Genomic DNA, 21,337 nt, shown 5'->3' with positions numbered 1-21,337 from the left:
GCCTTTTTTTTTTGGATAGCTTTAAACATGTTCCATATGTAATAATGGAATTATTAACTTGATGGACAATTTCGTAGATTTGCATACAAAATAATTTGCTGTCTTCTACATCTTGTTCCCACCAGATGTCATGTGACATTACAAAAATCACCACCTTTGAGCTTATAGCTTAGTAGCATTAATATGCAGTTGAAGTCAAGTTGTGCTGCTAGCTGGAAAGAGAACTGTGGGTGCCAAAAAAAAGTTAGTTTCATAGACTTTAAACAGAAGCAAAAGTAAACATAAAGAAGATACTGAATGGTACTAATAGCAAGAAGAGCTTATGTCTAAAAGAATTAAAATTGGTTTAAAAATCAGTTTTAAGAACACAATTCTTTGATCATGAATATATATGCAATCATAAGTTATCTCTGAATGATGGATAGGGGTAATGTTACAAGTGCAGCCTGAACTTCATAATTTCCTGACTTCTGAGTATTTACTGAGTACTTAAATTTCAGTCTTAAAACTTTCAATGTTTTTTTTTTTTAAATCTCATTTGAGTTCAAAATCTTTAACTGTGTAGCTATGTTGAAATCCCCTTCACTGACTTTTTTCTGAGCTGCAGAAATTAGTTTAGCATGGCACACAAAATATTAGTATTAGGCTCCCTGGATACATATGTCTGTCATTACAGAGGAAACCTCATTATCCAAGAAACACTTGGAGTACTTTTAGGTATGTTATGCAATGTTTAGCAAACTAAATAAAACAATTCTAGCAATGTACGTTTAGGGTTAACTTTGGCTTCATTTATTTGCAGAGTTGAAACTTGTATATGTAGTGTCAATTTTGGTTTCATTTTACATTCTTTAGGGTAAATTAGTTGAATTCTAAAAATAACTCCCTAACATATCCACAATTCTTTGGATGTCAGCATTTCATGAAATTAATGTACACCTTTTTACCATACATTCTCTTGATTGCTTAAATGATGATATTATTCCAAAATTTTAAGAAACACTTGTGTTCTTACACATTTTTTCTGAAAGCATTTTCTTCCTTTAATATTTCTTAGCCCTGAAAAATCTATGGTCAAGAACACTAAGGTGGAAAAATCCATTGTCAGAAATTAGGATCCATGTTGGGTAGTCTGAGGCAATCCTTATAGTTGCATAATCAGCTGTTATTTTTTTCCACAAAACCTCTGCTTTCTTTAGTTCATAAGAGAGATGATGCTTGTTCTATTCAACTTGATCATTGTGTGGTTTTACGTCTTATTTTTTGTATGATTGAACCCCTGCTCTGAAAACAGAATTATTAATTACCTTATGGGCTTTTCTCTAGCCCTTACCACAATAGTATCAGAGTGCTTCACAAGTACTATGGATTTATATTCACAACATACAACCATAAGTTAAGGAAATGGGGGTATAGATAGAGAAAGTTCAGAAGTATCCAGTAAGCTTGGGTGCCTAGTTTGACATACCTGCAGCGTGATTTTTCAAGAGTCTGTGGCATTATGTAGCATTTTAAGCATATGAAGCACAGCCCCCATGAGTTTTATTTGCAGCTGAATGCTCTGAGCTTCTGCAAATCAGACCCCAGCGTACCGAGTTGGGCATCCAGAAAATATGCAGCATGCAATTAGTGAAAAGATTGGTTTAAGTGTATCTCTGTGTCAAAGGCTAAGACATCAGCCAGTTCCTCCTCAGCTTTCGGCAGCTTTACACATGAGACTGGTCCCCTGTCTTCCTGTAGTCCTCTCCTCTAGGTCATTTACTACGCACCTTCTATGCTCTCTAACAAACAATACCAGGATCCTAGAAATAAGACTCCTTTGTGACAGTCCTGATCTATCCCCAGAGTGGGTCCATCCAGTACATGGCATGAAGCAGTTGTCCTGTTGGAAATATAGCATGCTTGTATAATTGCAAACTTGATTATAAAGCATAGGCACAAGGGAGATGGGAGGGAAGGGGGGCATTTCAAAGATGCATAGACAGTGTTGATTTTGGCATTTCCTAACTTTTGAATGCTTGACTTCACAATGTTAATGTATTAATGTTCTTATAGCATAGTAGAGATACATTTGTGTGAAACAAATTCTGGTCTGTGGAGATATATTGATACCCAAACGTTTTATCAGCAGAGTTGGAACCTCTAGATGACTTTCAGTGCAATACTCTGCACCACTGTAACTTGAGCTAATATAGTAATTGATGGCAACGTTAGGTTATGGTTGTTTGTGAACCAGCACTAGAAATGGATGAGACACTCGCTTTGTTCGTGGAATTTTGCTAACATTCACTGATAACAGAGAAATGAGAAGACTCGGCTCTCTTGGATCCTGTTCCAGAATCTGAAGGGGATTAGTCTCAAGTGGCCACATGCTCTTCTGACTGTCCCTCCCATGTCTGACCCCTAGTGCCCTATCCTAGTTCTCTGTTTGCTACCTTCCAGTCCCATTCTTGCTTACCCAATCTGAATCTCCACTTCTCAGGTTTATGAGCCAGTACCAGTTATCTCCCCTTCCAAAGCCATGTCTTTCCCATCCTCAGTCTCTATCTTTGTCCAGTCAGCCCAGTTCTTAGCCCTCTGAACCCAACTCCTTTTCCTCAGTCCTGTGACCCAGACTGTAACAGTTCTTACTGATATTTTGTCCATTTTTTTTCTCCCATTCTCTGCCACTGTCTCCCAGTTTTAGTGTCTGCTCTTGGGCTCTATGCCCAGTCTTTCTCTGTCTCCCGTCTTCTCAATCATTTTTTGCTGTAGCTTCTCTCTCTTATCCTCATGGCTTCTTATATGAGTCTCACAGCCTGTACCAATTCTCCCCCTTGTCAGATTTGTCCATTTTTCCTGCCCCCCACCCTACCTTTTTCCCACTGCCCCCTAATGCTGGTTTCTAGTCCCAGTCAACAACCCCCACCCTTGTTTTGGTCATCAGTTTTGGAGTCCTGGCTTGGCTGACCCATGCTAAGTTATTGTATAGGGCGGGTGATGTACGTGCAATCCGGTCACCTGCAGGAGCTGTGATGGGAAGGTGACATGCTCCATTGCTCTAAGGGTGGTCTCATTTAGATGGATTTTTCCAAGGATGGCAAAAACACCCTGATCCAAAGCATGGGGGCGTTAGAACTGTTGAAAGGAAAAGTCACTAGAATGATCATGGGTGAAATTAAACTCTCCAGCTCCCCCTCCCCAACATCTTTTATTGTTTTGGAAATGGCTGAACCATTTTGGCTGATTGAAAGAAAAAGAAAATCAGCGTAACGTGGACATTTGTCATGAAAACCTTCAGCCCCAACGGTTTGTCTGGCAAAGTTGTAAGAATTTGAAACAGGATGTTAGAACGGGAAGCATCAAACATAAGAAATGGCACAATTAATACCATGGTAACACATCTGGAACGCACCCAGCTCCTTAAAAAAAATATACCTTTCCATTTTGCACTCTCAAACTTTTTTCCTAAAAGAACATAGTCTTAATACATTTTTCTCTTGCTGCTTGTTGCTTCTGTAATAAGAACTGAAGTGCTTCTTTGTGATATCAATCATTTCCTGCATTTATCATGTCATTACACTATCGTGTCTCTTAACAGGGAGAAGGTGTTGTGATTTATTAAATGCTTTGGGTGATAGTTTAGTTCTGTCTGGGTGGACAGTTATGTTAAAGTCCCATATCAAATGCTGATATTTGAGTATGGTGTTACATGTCCTTTGTATAGCTTAACTCCAAAAGAGTGGGAGTGTGAATTTAGGTTTCTGTTTGCCAGTCAGTCACTTAGTGGAAGTTTAGGTAGAAATGAAACTCATGTAAGAACTAAAGAAGAGATTTCTGAAATGGTGCTCCCTTGACTGCTAATAGTCTGCAGAGACCAACCCAGACACATGATACTGGTTATTCCTGTTTCCAGCTGAGAGAAACCGAACTGAAGGAGAAAAGGAAGTTATGGATAAAATAAACATGATTTAACTCTTTTCCTGAACAGAGCAAGGCACTAAAAATAGCCAAGAATCAGAAAAAACTTTCCTAATATTACTTTTCCAGTTGCTGTAGTTGTCATGAGGATCATATGCTTATGACTGAGAGCTTAATGGTGTGCAGATAATTGAAAATGAGAGGGGAGGGATAACAGACAAAATCCCCGCTAACATGTGGTCCAAGCTATGAAAGGAGGTGATAAGATCTCAAGTAGGAAGCCATCTCTGTCTTGACTAGCATTCCCCATTTAGTCTAATGCAATGGTTTTCAACCTTTTTAAGCCCAGGGCACCTATTATTAGGCCCAAGGCACCTCTCCTTAAGCTTGAGAAACCCCATAGAAAAAGGCAGCTCCTTGTTTTTGCTTTTTTTAGACTACTGGGAAAACAATATAGCAATTTTTATTGCAAAGAACACAAATACTACAACAGGTGTGGGGTTTTTTGTTTGTTTGTTTTTTACCGCTATGGATTCTTATTTGAAATCAATGGCTTTATTTTGTGATTCATACTTGCGCACCTAACTGCGCTAACATTGCGTGGCACCCCCCAATGCCCCTGAAAGCATCTCAAGGCTAGCCTGAGACTCATTTATCTAACATCTGAGCCAAAGTCTGCTCTCTCTGGTTCCTTTTGTGATTCAGTGGGAGCACATGCTTGAATCTGAGGGCAAAGTTGGACCATTAAAGTTGCATATGACCCCTTGTTAATGAGCAGTAGCTGTGTTCCATGTGTAAAGTCAGCTCAGCTACTGGTATTGAACTCACTACTTTGTTTTGATATACTGGAGCGTGAAAGGCCCAGTATTAAACAGATTTTACTCTTAACAAAAGCATAAAAATTATCCCTTCAGTAGGATCATTAACTTGAAAATATTTTTTTTTAAAAAGAAAAGAAAAAGCAATTTGTAGATGAAGAACATTAGTGTGGATTGCATTAACACAGTTAATTCTTTGCGCATGGAAAACAAGTTTCTGCTGCTTGACCATAAAAATAGATGTCCAAAAATAGCTATCTTTTTACTGTATTTTGCCTAAAACAAGGCTGTGGAGGAAATCTTACTCTCCAAGACTTGAGGAGGCAAGGAACCACAATTTCATTTTGTGGAGTGCTGAACAAACACAGCAGAAAAATACAGTCCCTGGCCACTTCAGAGAATTTACCATCTCGGTGTAGAGGTAACGGACTGGTAAATAAAACACTAAAACAACACGAGACAGTATTGGTCACACGGATATGTAGATGCATACACTTTACATGCTAGCAACCTAATCCTCACCAAGTTTATTGATGGTATCATAGCAAAGAAATGTTGTAAGGAAGGGTTAGAAAATGTTTGGTGATGTTTACAAAGAAATCTTTGCAAATATATGGATGTTTGTTAATATTAGCTTGCTAGGGCAAACTGCTGGGTTGTCCACATGTTTGTTTATAGTTGTGGGTTACTCTGTGTGTTTTCAGAAGAGGTGAGGAACTTCCTGTCACAACCCAAAGTTGTGATTTTTTGTTTGTGTGTGCGCTTCGGCACCGCTAAATTATTTCCCGCTATTTGTCGCTTTCTTGGCACGGTAGAGCTCTCTGCTGCTAGAGAGAGCTCTGGTGCAACGGGAGATTTCCTGCCAAATTACAGCTTCTTTGCAGGGTGCATTCCTTTTGCATCGTAGTGATGCTCGCCGCCAAGAAGTTCCCGCCATTTGTATTAGAGTCCACACCATGTTATTGGCTGACTTCTAATTTAGGCACACGTGGCAGCTAGCGATTGGCTTGCTAGCCGTACAGAAGGCTTGTGTGGTTTCCGCCCAAGTTGGATGAGGACTCCACGAAAACCGGAGGAGGGAGGAGAGAGAGAGATTGTGTGTGAAGATCTCCAAGTGCTGTGGACCCTCGCGGATCCGGTCCGCCTCCCCTAAGCAGGCAGAGAGAGGCAATAGAGCCGAGCTTACGGAGCTTTTGCTTCTCGCCTCTCCCCGTCGCCGAGCGCAATCCTAGACGTATCCCTTTCCTATAATTTTGGACCCCGCGGAGCCTAGCAAACTCCGGGGAGAACTTATCGGACCCGCGGAGCCTGAATAGCTCTGGGGAAACTTCTTGAATTCAACTTAACCGGACCCACAGAGCCTAGCAAACTCCGTGGGAGCAATCGTTTTGTCAGTGTCCTCCAACGAGGGTTCAAGCGGGAGCTGTGACTGAAAACTTATCCAGCCTACACCAATGCCATCTTCGGTGTAAGTAAATAATCTTTTCAATCAACCATTACGCCTCTGTGACTAATTCTAACTCACGTGCACAAGACCATTCCGTGGTTTCTCCCACCCCGCATGTCCAGGCTGACGGCCACAGCCCATGTGCACCGGAGACGGGTCTGGTACAACCCCGGTTCGCCCGCGGCTTGCCCGCGGCGGCCAGAATGGGATCGGAATCACTGCCGCGCATGGCGACGAGGGCGGGCTCGGGGCCCGGCCTGCACACTTCCAAGCATCAAATATTGTTTTTTACGCAGATTTAGTTGTAAGTTCCTTGCTGGCAATTGTAATCATGGATATTACCTACTAACTTATATATATATATATGTGTGTGTGTGACTTAATTTGTTCTTTTATTACTATACTAAATAGAATTTAGTGGCTTCATTTATTTTTAAAATGTTGAAGAAGGTCAATATTAGTTTTAAGATTTTAAGATGTTGTGCATTTACAAAAATTCTTCTCTCTATATATACATGAACCAGGTATTAGCACTTACAGTCTTTCTTCAACGACTAGTGTAGTTTGCCTGGAGCGTGTCAACCCAAAGGCTTTGTGTCATAAACCTCTAATCTTTCTAAACAAACAGCATAGATAAGAAGTGATACTTCGGAGTGGAGACAGGACCTGGTTGGGAAGCTTATCACATTGGCTCTTTGCTTTACTTAGTTCATTTAAAGTGTTAGTCCAAAAACATTACAAGCCCCATTTCAAAGCAGTCCAGGATCCTTAAGTGGTGATATCATCAGTGGGAGAAGATAAAGATCCTCTGAACTGATGTGCTGAGACTAATACCAATATAATGGAGGTTTAAATTTTAACAGCCCTTATTCTGTTTTGTTTGGTTTTCACACTGTAAACTAAATGATTTCCTTATCTGATAGAAAGTTTTCCACAGTGGTGTTTTTCTGCATTTTTGTGCATGTAGAAGGAACAGTAAGTGCTATTTTTTTTTGTGTCAAATGGGACAAATTGCAAGTATTATGCCACAGACCTGTCATATGTACAGATCTTGACAGTTGGATTGTGTTGCAAAGGTGTACTTTAAGCATAAGGACCACCACATTATTATCTGTAGAGGGTAGTACTGGTTTCCCTTGCTTTATGTTGGTTCTGTATATGCAAATTTGCTCTCATGTGATGACCCTTTTTACTCCCAAAATTTGCTGTATGTGAGGTAAATTCGTCATGTGCGAGGTAAGTCTGTAGGGGAAAGGGCAGAGAAAGGGGCGGCGCAGCTCAGTGGCTGCAGGCAGGTGGCCTCGGCTGCTCCTGGGGCTGCAGCAGGGAGCAAAGCAGAGGGAACTGTCAGTGGGCACAGGACGGGGAGGCACGGCTCTTGCTGCTACTCACACCGCAGGAGGGCTGCAGAGTGGGGGGCTGCGCTGGGTTCTTCCCAGGGGGCACGTGCTCCTGGATCTGCATGCGAGACGAGAGCAGGCTGCTGCTGCGAGCTGGGGCTGGCAGCGGCACCGGGTTCTTCCTGGCAGGGAGGTTGGACCACACTGCACTTGGGGTGGGCAGTGGTGGCACTGGGAGGGGGGGTGCAGCAACCCCCAAAATTTGCCGTAGCACCCCATAACCATCCCCGGCCGAACACCACCGCCCCCCACCCTAAGCACAGCGCGGCCCAGCCCTCCACCAGGAAGAGCCCAGTGCCACTGCTGGCTCTCATCTCCACACAGATCCGGGGGCATATGCCCCCCAGGAAGAGCCCGGTGCAGTCTTCCAGTCCATAGCCCTCCCACGGTGTGCGTAGCAGGAAGAGCCACCCCTGCCATCCTTTGCCCTGCACCCACTGACCGTTCCCTCTGCTTTGCTCCCTGCCACAGCCCTGGGAGCAGCTGAGGCCACCTGCCTGCAGCTGTTGGGTTGCACTGCACCCCTCCTGCCGCCCCTTCCCTAGCCCCAGACCCACTCCCTTCCTCACCGCCGTGGGAATGTATCCCTATTTGTTACCTTATATACTGGTTTCCCTTTATGCAAATTTTAAGTTATGCATAGTTTTTCAGGAACACATGTACCACATAAAGCAAGGGAAACCTGTAGTTGACAGAAAGATGCAGAACCAAAAAGCACATGCAGATGCACATTAAATTTCCTAAACTGCTTTGAAAATTTCAAGCACAACATCTTGGTGGGTTTGCCTGTTTTTTGTTGGTACTCCCATCTTTTTCTGTTTTCATACTGTGGCCAAAACACAGGCAGTGCAAGTATCTGTATCGCTAGTTTTGGTTCTCTTAGTTACAACTACAAGTAAAGACTCTTAAGAGAGGAAAAGCTTTAGTTAATCTAATCTAGTCACACCTACAGCAGGATTCCTTCTTGCACATTCTCTAGTGTTTACTTCAGTCTTGTCTACTGTGTTAAATGACTGGGCTTCCAGTGCCTCTTTAACACTTTCACAGATTGATTGGGAATCCCAAGTCCTCTATTGGAAAACTCTGTTAAAATTAATGCTTCTTTTGACCTTACAGATTAGTAACTGTTACTGAAATAGCATCTGTAACAGTAATTAAAAATCACTTATTTCCAGACAAAAGCAAGCAGACTAATCTCAGCATGGTCCATGTAGAAAGTGAGGTCCAAAAAACCCATGCTCTTAATACTTATTGGCACTTTTACACGTGCTTAGATGCACTCTGATTAGAACATGTTGGAGCAGACTCAAATGAGCTTTAGTTAAAGCGTCCCATCAGCATTTTGAAATGCGGGCCACTGAATACACAAGACTCTGCGAGTGTTTTAATTAAAGTGGCTTCTGAGAGCCACTTTAATTAAAATGCCCCCTGACCCCAGAGCACATGTATAGGTGGAAAAAATGGGATTTTAAAATAAGTCTTTGTGCATGTCTATATTACCTACAGGTTTACCATCTTCAGGACACCCATGAGCAGCGTTGCCACTGTCCATAAATATATGAACAGTCAGTAAAAATTCAAGCTAAAAATGCCTGTCTGAAAATAAATAATTTCAGTAAATAATTTCTGTAAATAAAGCCCATCTGAGCCCCTCCACCTAAAAAAGAATTAAGCTTCAGCTCCTTTGTGAAGCTCCTCTTGGAAAGAAGCTGGACAGCTGGAGCAGCAGCAGAGCACGGCACACCATCTGACGACTGAGTGGGAGCACAGCACCCTGCTGGAAGCCTTATCTCATTGCTTTGTTAGACCCTTTCCCCTCTAGCCATATGCTGCTGCTGCTTCCCATCCTGTAATACCAGTAGGTTACAGTTAGGCTTCTTCAGTGTTTCACGCTGAGATGTGGCTGGCAGGGGTAAGGCTGGGGGGCTGGGCAATATGGTATAGGGTGTGATCAGGGGTGTCAGTGTGGGGTGAGTAGGGGACCCCTATGGTTGGGGCATCAGAGTGGAAAATCATTGTTGTAGTTGCACAGGCCTGTCAACTTAAGATTGTTTTTTTTTTACTGACAGTAAAAATGTGTGTCAGTAAAAGTTTCCAGCTTTGTCATAAAAAAAAAAAAAAATTCTTGGATTGGCATCCCTGCCCTTGTGTCTCAGTCTAGTCCTTCAAACAACTCACCTCTTTTGAAAACCGTTTTCCTTTTTGGACCTACTGTAGCACTTTTAAACTCCTATAATCTTGGACTGCTTCTTGTCCCAACATTGCCTTTTAACAACTACATGTATTTGCTGAGAAGTGGCTTATCTTGAACTCATTACCTTTCTGTTAGCTAGTCTGACTGTCCTCTATTAAGCTGAGCAAATGCACTGATGGTACATATCCCAAAAACCAGGTCAACAAACAGTACTTGGATCATTACAGTGCAACTCTGCTTCTGTCAGAGATGGCGGTTAAGATGCAATATATTTCAGAAGGCACCTGTATGGGGTTTTTTAAAAAGATAAATTTTTTATGCAATTAAACTATTTTAATGATTTTGTATATGTAAGTTCTTTGAAGAATATTGCATGTGCTAAATATGAGTGTTTTTTTACTATGATCTTTCCCTAGTTGTTTGCCTCTCCAAATTAGCTCCTTGGACTTTGTCATTTGGGAATTAACTGTAGTTTCAGCAACCAGTTCCCAACCACAAATTTTGTAGGCTCTAAGACCACTCTCTACATAGTACATTTACGTGATGACGAGCATTTTAATTGCAGTATAGATGGCAAGGGTGCTACATATGCACCTAATTTAAGGTATCATAAAATGGCAAATGAGTCGTAACAACAGTCCACATACCCATTGGCTACAGCTACATTCATTCCCCTTCCCCCCACCTGTCTCTCACCTACTGACCACCTCAGTTTACATTTTAACCGACTGGCTTTCTTGCATAGGTACTGGCCTCTGGATGCTTTACTATTTACTCCATCCAGGAAGAGCACAGACCATCTGTAGATGCTTCCTCATCCTGACAAAGGGTATTTGTACCCAAAAGCTTGCAGATAAGAAATTTTCCAATTATTTGAGCTGGTCTAATAAAAAGATATCAGATTTACCCAAAGAACCTTATCTACATATATGTAGAACACTTTTATGGCTGGTTTGTTTGGTTCCTTAAATTTAACTTGTGGCCAGGATCAGCAATCAGGTGATTGTTGGCTTGGATCTCAGGCTGTGGAGAGCAGGAGGAGGAGCTGAAGAGCTTTCTGTCTGGGGACTTTAAATCCCACACATCCCTCAACAACCCAATCAGATGGCCCCAGGTCTGGTTCAAGACATAAGCCTGTCTGGGGATCAGGGCTGATAACCTGCAGATGTCTGGGTCAGGGGTGGCAGTCAGCTGGTTCCTGGACAGCCTTTGGTCCAGAAATTGGTCCCATGCTTGTCTGGCTAGGGCCTGTAATCAGCCCTGTGTGCAGGGCTGGGCATCTGTCTTTCAACTTGTTGGTGTAGGGGGAGCCCAGTCTCATGATCCCAGGCTTCTCCTGCACTGACAAGTAGTAATGGCATGATTGGGACCTGATCTGTGATCCCAAAATCACATGTCCTGCCATGCACAAGTGGCATGGCAGGAGACACAATTATTGGGATAGGGTACGAGCTCCCACAGGGCCATTAAATGAGCATGTGCCAGGAGCCGAAGCCTGTGGTGAAAAGACTACACTGAACTCTTTACTCTTGGAAAGGCTCCAGAGTAAAAAACAGTAGGAGAAAAAGACTATTCTGATTAAGTGTCTTTACCTAACTTCTAATTTGGATATTTTCTGCCAGCTCCCTAGGGAATGTCCTTGAACTTAAAGGCTGGGTCCTGCAAGCAGTTAATATAGTTAAATCATGCGCCCCCCCCCCCCCCCCCAACTTCCAAAAAACCAAAACTTGATTCCCTGTTGTAGTTCCTCTTAATTTCAAAAGGACTATGCACAAGAGTAAAGATATATACAGTAGGAACTGTTTGCTGGATATAGCTCTCTGCTGTCAGAACTAGACAACTAAGCCCCCTGCTTTTAACCAAAAAGTGAAGGCAGAATATGGCAAGGTAATTTGATCAACACATTTTAAATAAAAAGGCTTTACTCCCAAAGACTTAAATAAATGTAGAGTTCTGTTATGCACAACGTATAGGAACACATGCATGTCAGCAGCTCCATTTCTTCCAAGCTGATAGGATTCCCTGGCAGTATCATATCCAATAACTTTTTCTTTTCTGTGGCACCTGGAGGACCTGCAGCCTGAATGGCATGCTGTGTACTCTTGTAGAGCTTATGAACTGAAACAGGATCCCTGACCTCTGTGACCAGTAAGTTTATAAATTCCTGTGGAAACTTTGATTCAGGGCCTGCTGGAGCTCTTTAAAAAAAATCATAGCAAATAATTTCTAAATTAACCATAGAACTTCCTGAAGGCATTAATTCTCACCAAGTACAGATCCTGTAGACCAGAATGGTTTGGAAGAGATGAGAATTCAAAATCTTTTTTAAGAATTATTTTTTAATGGCAGAATACTAATAACTTTTCAGATTTTCGTCTCCCAGATCACGGCTGTCCAACCACTAAGTGATTGGGGATCACAGCAGCACAGGCACTCTCACATTGTTGCACCATGCGTGCATGCAGGCAGGTGCTCCCCCAGAACCACACCTTCCCGGCAGCTTCCTGCAGGCTCCTCTGTGCCACTGCCCCTCATAGGTGCTCCAGGCTGCTGGATCCCCTATGCTCACAGGCTACATTGTGCCACACCAGCCCCATCTGCCTCTTGAGCTGGGTCAGGCAGTGGAAGCCAGGGAAGGAAGAGGGAGGTCCAAGACCCTGGTCCTGCTGTAGCCACAGCAAGGGGACTGGGTGGGAGCCTGGGGCCTACATGTTAACCCCTCATGGGCTGCATTTGGACAGCCCTGCCTCAGAAGATTCTTTTTTTATCTTGTGGTCCCCCAAAATCTATCATATTATTATATCACAAATGAGAAAATGAAAAGGCAAACTGTTTTTGTTATAATAAAGGTAGGTGTGTTTTAAAGGGCTGAGTGTAACCAAAAATGTTTTACAATAGAAAGGAAATTTGTATTTTTAATCATGGACTAGCTGTTGTGACTCGATTTCAGACAATTCATATATTGATTATAGTGGTTTAAGCTATCTGAAATCAAAAGGGATCAACAATTGCAGAGGTGTAAATATAACTATTTAAGAATATGTATTATTTCAGTGTTGCTGTTATATAAGACCTTTATTGATATTTTATCTGAGACTGAAAATTTAGATAATGTTTTCATCCAGATTTTGTGTTCTAAAACATTGTATGTTAATGACTGGGTTTTTTCTCTGTCTCGTGATCACTTCACTGGTATGTATAAATTCCACCTGTAAACCTGCAAAGTCTCGTTGAAATTGATTAGATCTGCAAAGCATTTCAGGCCTTTAACTTTTAACAGGTGTATATCAAAATTAGCTAGATTTTTTATAAAATTGTATCTGGTTGGGCATTTGTTTGCTAAATCACATCATGAAGTAATTAAAAATGGCCGTGCTTTAAATCTCTAACTGGGTTTTAGATGCAAACACAGGCTTTTTATTGCAGTATTTTGCCATTGCCAGACACTAGTACAATACATTTTCTCTCACTTTCAAACATAAAGCTAACAAGGACAGAGTTTTTAATGTTTTTATGGTACTGAACAAACACCAGCTTATGTCAATAAATGGGTGAGTCTCATCTGAAATAATAGATGTGGTAACTTGATTCCTCTGATTCATAGGCTTTGAAAAATTTACTACTTAACCAGCTGGAGAAAATCAGAGTACAACTGACCATCCCTTGACTTAGTCCCTGGTGATGAGGAAGGGCCAGCATTTGTTTTTCATTCAAATCAAATGTTGCATGAGCAAAAAAGAGGAAGTGCATGCTGGTCATAGGTCAGGTGCATGATAGAGTTTCCAGAGAAACTTTTCCTTCATAGTATCTTCTGGTCTAGATTTCAAGTGTTGGCTATTCGATTGCTTCCAGTTATTTTGAGGCAGGTTTTGCTTAAGTAGTGAAAATTTCAGTGTAACCCAGGGATTCAGTTTTGCAAGCCGTAGAAGCATCCTAATGCTGCAGAGACTGACTTCTGGCTTTTCCAGGGCTGGAATAAGTCTTTTGTGCAGGTCCAGGTGGGAATGCATGGGAGACTGCTTCTGGCTTCAAGTTTATCAGACAAAGCCAAAAAGAGTAGGCGGGGGAGTGAGAGAGAGCCTGGAAGTGTGTTGAGACAGCACTGCAGGGTTGTGGTGAATGGTTCTGCTGTTCCATGATTGCTGTCTTGCTCTGAGGGGTGGACACACACAACCATGTTATGCAAATATGAGTGCAATATCCTACATTTGCTTAAAGTGTGTTTTGTTGTCAAAATTATTATTTACCCAGGATATGTACTTTATTAATTTACTCTGTTTACTGTTGCACTGATCACTTGTTGCTTATAGTTGGAAGAAAATTGACGAATGAGTTTATCCACATAAGCTTTTAGTCCTTTTTATTTAACCTCTTGGGTTGTTGCTTTTGCAGTGATAATAACTGAACTATAAACAATGTTGATTTTGATGTTTGGATATTTCAGTATCTTACATTGACAGGAATTTGAAAACAATAGGCATGAACCAGCCTCACAGTGCCTACCAGCCAACAATAAATTTGCATTTACAGGCTCTCTCTTTATATAAGTACAACTGTTATTCATTAGACTGCTGTATTTTTCTTTCTCGCTACCACTAAACTTCAGGCTAATTACTCTTACCCCTTCCAACATATACAGTGTTTTGAAGAGCGGACCTTGTGACTTACAAAGTCAGTCTAAATTTAAATTGGATGTTTCATACCACAAGTTCGAACCACCACAACTAACATTACAGCATAGGAGAGACTTGGAATGGAGAGGAAAAACTCCTCGTTCTCTTAATTGTCTATTACTTGAGTTTAAAAACCAGCCTTAGTTGTGTTTAGTATACATTTTGCATTTAAAAGATACAAAGGAAACCCAGCGTGAATCATGAAGCCATAAAAATAGTCCTCTAAGCCAAAACTGAGTCTTTGGTGTTCAAACTGCATACAGGTAGTTCAGTCAATATCTAGTAAATACAGCGAGGACTGTTTTTATTCTCTTGTTGCTTCACCTTTATTGTAACCACTTTATTTTTCATGAATGTTTTGAGAGGCAAGGTAATTTTTGGTCTGGCCTATTATATAAGACTGTACCATATAAAATGTGTCATTTAATGTGCCTAGCCGCCTTTTTGTATTTGTGTATGAACATGCTAACTTGTATTTTTGTGCTTACTAGGAATAGGAGGCTTGCATGAGTTTGTGCTGAAGTCAGCAACATTATCTACATCACCAGCTTGCCCTCCATTTACACCTCTCAATTTTGAAGCTACACCAATTGTCCGTGTTGCTATTGAACCAAAACACCCAAGTAAGCTTTTATTTTTTTTTGTTTTATAAAAGAAATTCACTTGCAAAACAATGGCCCATATCTGAAACTTTAATATGGTTGTCTTTGAGCATTTACTTTTTCCCTAAGCAGATAGGAGGTACATAATGTTTTCCCTTATAAATGTACTTTTCCTCATGGAGCTTAATACTACAGAAGGCTGTAATAGTGAGATACATTTATGAAAAATTCTGAAATAAATGATAAAAGGAATCATATGCATAATATTATATGCATATGCACACTGCCAGAAATTTTCATTAGAGGCAAAAATTTCCCTTTAGCTCCCAAATTTATTTCTGAATAATGAATTATTTTCCTTTAGAATTGCCTTGGGGTGCAATCTTATACATTTATTTAAATTCCAAGGGGAAAATGCCCTTTCCAGAAAAGGATTTTGTCCCATTAACTTCTCACGTGTTAATATTTTTTGGATCTTGTTCCCTTAATCACACTTTTATTTTTTACAGTTTTTAAAATGTCGTTATAACTTGAAGACATAAGCTCTTTTTTTTTTTAATAGCATTATTAACCATAATTGTGGGATCTTACAGTGGAATGCAAGTCAAATTCCAGCACTTTATATGGAATCAGAAGAAAATGAAAATAGTTTTATAAGGTTACTGTCTGATACATGTGTAGTTCTTTTGTCTGTTATACCTGGATATGGGAAATTCAAACCCCATTGGTACCAGGATACATATTGCAGGTTCTGGGAAACAATATGATTAGGAAGGGATGTAGACAAATAATTCAGTAAAGCTAGGCTGAAACTCAGTGAGAAAAGGTAGAAACTTAAAAGACTGGAGAACCAACTAAAACCATGGTGTTTTTTTCCATAGGTTTCCTCCTGTGTTCATGTACTGGAAATGTGAACACACGAAGAGAACAATGTGCTTTACATTGGGTTCACAGATATTTTGTGCACTGTTTTAATATTGTCTGATGAACTTTTTAATTGCTGAAGTATTTGTGTGAACTTAGTCTTACTTATGTTTTTAAGGTGGAGTGGAGTGGGAAATATTTCTAATTGCAGTGCAGAAAAGTTTCAGAGATACGTACTCTGACAAAAAAACACTAAGTCAATCATTGAATCACAAAAGGGACTAAGTGTGTTATTACAGGGAAATAAAGGAGAATAATCTGTTTGACTTTTCTCCCTGTCTTCCTTTAATACTCTCATGTGCTTATTGTGATTCAGACTTACTACCCCAGACATTCAGCTGCATTACTAAATATAATTCCTTTCTTTTTAATGCCTCTGAGATTAATGTTCTTCCCTTTGTCCCAAAGACCTAAAGCTGACAATGTTAACTTTGATATTGCTTTTCTTTAGGCGTAGCATATTTGGATTCAGTCCTGGACTCTATTAACATTTATTTCACAGATATCTACAAGGATGAGTTTAAAAATCTTCCATAAGAGGGGTTCTAAATACACAATGCCTTATGTGGCTATTTTAGAGAAAACTTGCAATAAAGGAGACTAGAAAATGTACTGGAAAGCCAGACACACTTAAGGTCTCATCATCCTGATTTACTTGTCATTATCATTGCTTGATCTAGCTTTCCTTTCACTCAGCTCTTAGGAAGGCTGAGAGCAGATCTTTTGTCATTACCAGAAAAGTGTTTTCCTGGAGGCCTTTTTGTACTTGCAAAACTTCAAGCCTTGATCATTGAGGTACACTTTCTCCTTCACACGTGCACTTCAGTGTACAATATCAGTGCAGCTTCAAAACCAAGTTTAATAAATACATTTCCCACAGAGTAATAACATTTAGTTAATATAGTTTATTTTACTTTTAAGCTGCTATTAATGTTCAAATTAGAAATTAGCTATTGTAGTCTGAGCAAAAGCATAAAAATGCAGTTTGCCATAGAATGCATTGTATAATAGCAGGATCATCCAGTGACACACCTTTGCTGCTACTAAAAATCCAATAACACCAGGATCATTTATACATGGGAGATATACATTGTCAGATCCTCTGCAAGTTTACATATTCATATATATTGAGGAACACTGTAAATGTAAAATTGTTGTAAAGAGAGGGGAGGGAAAAGAGTAAAACATTTGAGAACTGTGATATTTTTGGGGGGAACTCCATTTAACAGATGGCTTATGGCTTTTAAATCAAATAAATAATTAATAACAATATCAAATGTATGGAAGTAATGAGAGAGATTCAGTCCTGTGGCATCACAGCTGCCCATCCCCAGTGATTTGAGAATAGGTTATTGAGAGGAGGTTTAATTTTGGCCATGGGAGCACTGTCAGTAAAGACTGTTTTGGGGTGTATTGAATCGGCATCATCTCCTAGATGGTCTGACCTTCCTTTTTTTGTTAACTGTTCCAGCCAGTCAGCTGTGATCCCACAAAACGTGAGAGTTGCGGATGACTTAATTTTTGTCACCCTGTTACTGATGCTCTTTCTGTCCATGGCATTCCCCAGCTGGGGACCATCTTGACCAGATTTTACTTCCCTTTACTTTATTTTCAGATACCTTCTGTTTCTTTTGGACTTTCTGGTTTTTGTTTTAATGCTTCATTGCTTATTTGGCTTGTTTTTTATAGTATATCATTGTGGTATTGATACAGATTTACAACCTCATTTTCAACTGAGTGTTTTGGTTTTTCTCCTTTTTAGCTAGAGACTACTTTTCTTATTAAATCTTTCTACAGTTGAAAGTACAGACTGTTCTCTAGCACAGAGATGACATGTTCTGAAGACGAGGGTTGGACTATGTTTCTGGGCATTACACCACTGACCCTTGGATGAAAACAGACCAGAGCTGTCTGCACTCTCCAGCCACCTTAGGCAGGCAGTCCCAGTGCTTCAGAGGCCCAATCCTTTGAGCCCCAGGAATTTCCATTCATGGGGCACACAGGATTGGGCCCCTGAAACCCTGGGAACACATGCCTGAGTTCCCCCCATTTGGGAATCCCTGGCTGCCTGTCAACACTGTAGTGCAGTCCTGGGGCTGGGACTGCCAATCTGTTGATCATTTGATTCATGGTCCCAGCCTCAAGACTGCACCTGAAGCCACTTTCCCCACTTAGAGACATACCCTGGAGATTCTCCAGGATGTGTCTGTGTAAGATGGGAAAACCAGGCAGGTGCCATCAGGACTTCAGTGGCCCCATCTTGCAGAGGAATTCCTAAAGCATGCAAGACAAGCTCCTCAAGCCCCAGGGGAACATGTTGCCCATTGTCATGCAAGCTCAGTGGGCATCATGTGTTTCACTCAATGAGGTGGATCAGCTGTGCTGGGATACATTCTGGCAGCGCTAATCTGCTTCATCTGGCAATGTCTGTTTCTAGTTATACAGGATGCTGACAGATGTGGAAAAAAGAAAACTCAGAGCTTTACTGGAAGAGGCAGTGTATTAGTTCGACCTGGCTCCACAGCATCTGTGTAAATTGGGCGCTTAAGCTGGTCTTTTTGGTGCTTTTATCTAAAAGGTATTTGAATCAGCTATTACAGGGGTTGTCAACTGGGGGTATGCGTACCCCTGGGGGTACTTGAGACGGCCCCAGGGGATACGCATGGTGGCCGCGTGGAGTGGTGAATGGTGGCGGCGACGGCATTCAAGCTCCCTGTCCCCCGCTGCTGCCATTCACCACTCCGTGCCACCAGCTTCACATCCGGCCGGCAATCAGCACCCCCCACCTGTCTGGAAGGGGGTACACTCCTGAAGGGATACAAACCAAAAGGGATACATGCCTTAACAAAAGGTTGAAACCCTCTGAGTTATTAGATAAAAGTGCCAGAAAGCCCCACTGAAGCGCCTGATCTATACAGATGTTGAATGAGCTGGGTCCAACCAATGTGATGCCTCTTGTGGGCATGTGCTGTGCTCATTGTAGGGGTGCACCAAGCTTGAAGTAAAGCACTGTTGGTTTTTTTTTATCCACATCTGTAAGTAGCCTATACAGATGTTAGAGGAAGGGAGAAGCACATCTTTATGCATCCTGCAGTTGATCAAGTCATTTTCATTTGAAAATTTCTGAATCCCTTGAATCTACAGATAGCTCCATGGTTATACCATGTATACTTAAAAAACCTTAAAAATATATCTGTGTGAAACTTTTGCTTAGTTAGAAACAATAAATCATTCTAGCTCTCTAGTTTGTGTTTTTAGTCTGAAGAAATTTGGGTCAAGTGTAGTAATGCTTTATTTACCAAAGGGATGCTTTTAGAAAGACATTTGCCTTTGATGTACATTGAAATGGCATTTGTTTTTTAATACTAAATATAATTATTGATAGGTATTATCTGTGAACGTTTTTCACTGACTGCATGCCCCTTCCAGTTTTAGAGTCAAAATCTTTGTATAGTGTTTTTGTAAACTCTGAAGTAAGCCAACTTGGTTAAGCTGCCCTGAGCCTTTGTGCAGAAGGGTGTCATATAGATTGAATAATAAAAAAGATAATCTCATTTTGGGGATCTAACTGCTGAAGACAGCAGCTGAACAGTGTCCTATAATCTTAGATCATATGGCCTGAAGAGACTCTTTTCTCTTTTTTGTTTGTTTTTGCAATGTATCTTGTTCCCAGCTTTTTTCCATTGTATACTTATAAGCTTAGCATAAATGAGTAAAATAAGATTAATTTTAATATCCTTTATGAGTGGAAATATTATGGTGTCACTTCCTTCTAAATACAAACATTCAATCCTAGATAGCTAGTGACAATTGTATAGCTTGTATGCAAAGAAAACAAAAGGAAAATCATTTTTAAATTGTGTTAATTAAATTTGAAAGCACTGACATATGAAATACTGATTTTTCTTAATTTTCCACAAAGCTTCAGTATAAAGCTGCCATATCTCACTTAGCTGGAGGGTGATATTTTATTTTTCGATTATTTTAAGGCCATTCTGTTTGTTTACATTGCTGTGCCTTATTCAATTTTATTCCCTTCCAAAAGTGCTTTTGGAAAATTTCCTTTTGGGCATCGGGAATATTTGTATCTCTTTGGGTCCTTTAATGGCAGCACAGGGAAGGTTTACAAGCAATTTGTATGTCATTTTTCACATGCATGTGCAGTAGAAATAAAACAAACTAATAGACAATTTAACCACCTCTTTCAACATAACAATGAATTTGTTTAGCAGTGTGTACATTTCTTATAACAGTTAGTCCATATAAGGGGCTGTGTCCTGAGGTTATAACTCAATTCCTAGACACTGGAAAGTTGCCCAGGTAAGGAAGGGTGTCAGGGCCTGGCTTCGGTTATTTGATTGCTCCCAAATGGCATTACTAGTTCTGTCCTAAACATGACTTAATATTTCTCTCCTTAGACCAAAAGTATCCCAGTTAACATTTTTTTTCTTCTTCAGTGGTCTTTTATTAAAGTATTTTTTTTCCTTTCTAGGTGAGATGCCTCAGTTGGTCAGAGGAATGAAGCTTTTAAACCAAGCTGATCCTTGTGTTCAAGTTTTAATCCAGGAGACAGGAGAGCATGTGCTAGTGACAGCAGGAGAAGTCCATCTCCAGCGCTGCTTGGATGACCTGAAAGAAAGGTTAGGGAGTAGCAGGGAAGAAATATTTCAGGTTCGCTGGGCTTTGTGTAGTATTTCTTCATCATATCAACCTATAACTATGATTTATTTCCTGGTAAGGCTAAGGCCTTCTCAAACAAGACTTCTGTGTTGCTATTGGATCATAAATATAAATTGAAATAGCTATACAGTTATCTGCAGCTGGCAAATGCCACTGACTTCCTAACTGTATATGGCTTAAACACCTTTTTGGTAAGTTATTTTTTTATGGAAGTCATAAATTGAGGTAGTTTCAGGGTGTTATTTAGAATTGTAACATATACATTCCGTACCCTTCTTCTGCCCTCCCATGCTCCCCTGCCTTCCCCTGCACTCTTCCCCCTGCCCCCCCCTTGCAAAAGAAAAAAAGAGGACAAATAGGTTTTACAGTTGAACTCTCAAAAGTTGGAAACAAGAAAGCCAAGGTATTTCTGCTCCTCTGTGTCCGAGACAAGTTTTTGTTCATATTAATCAATGCTGTTTCCTAAATATACCAAACTATCAAAGTTGTCTCCCTTTCCCCACCCCAAGTTTTAGGCACCTGCAGTTAGCAACTTGCAATGATTGTTTATTTTTATATTTTTACCTTGTTTTCACTTCTAATATTGTGTGTGTCAGACTTTTTGTATAAGTCCTGCTTCTAAATTCCAAATTTTAATAATTTTATCAGCTTCCATTTACCCTACTTTGTTTTTTAAACCCAGCAGTACCACCTGCCTTA

General features: G+C 40.6%; 1 protein-coding gene across 4 annotated transcripts in view; it reads left to right on the top strand.

The window, feature by feature from the left end:
* EFL1 (elongation factor like GTPase 1) overlaps nt 1–21,337 on the top strand; it is a 178,374-nt gene that overhangs the window by 110,671 nt on the left and 46,366 nt on the right. For all 4 annotated transcript variants that reach the window (XM_019477647.2, XM_019477649.2, XM_059714627.1 and 1 more), the window contains 2 exons: nt 14,924–15,055; nt 20,451–20,598. In XM_019477647.2, the coding sequence (XP_019333192.2) occupies nt 14,924–15,055; nt 20,451–20,598 (280 nt within the window). The remainder of the gene's footprint in view (nt 1–14,923; nt 15,056–20,450; nt 20,599–21,337) is intronic.

Source organism: Alligator mississippiensis, chromosome 11 (assembly GCF_030867095.1).
Source record: "Alligator mississippiensis isolate rAllMis1 chromosome 11, rAllMis1, whole genome shotgun sequence".
Lineage (NCBI taxonomy): Eukaryota > Metazoa > Chordata > Crocodylia > Alligatoridae > Alligator > Alligator mississippiensis.
The sequence above is the reverse complement of the archived record's forward strand: the minus strand, read 5'-3'. Positions and strand labels throughout refer to the sequence as shown.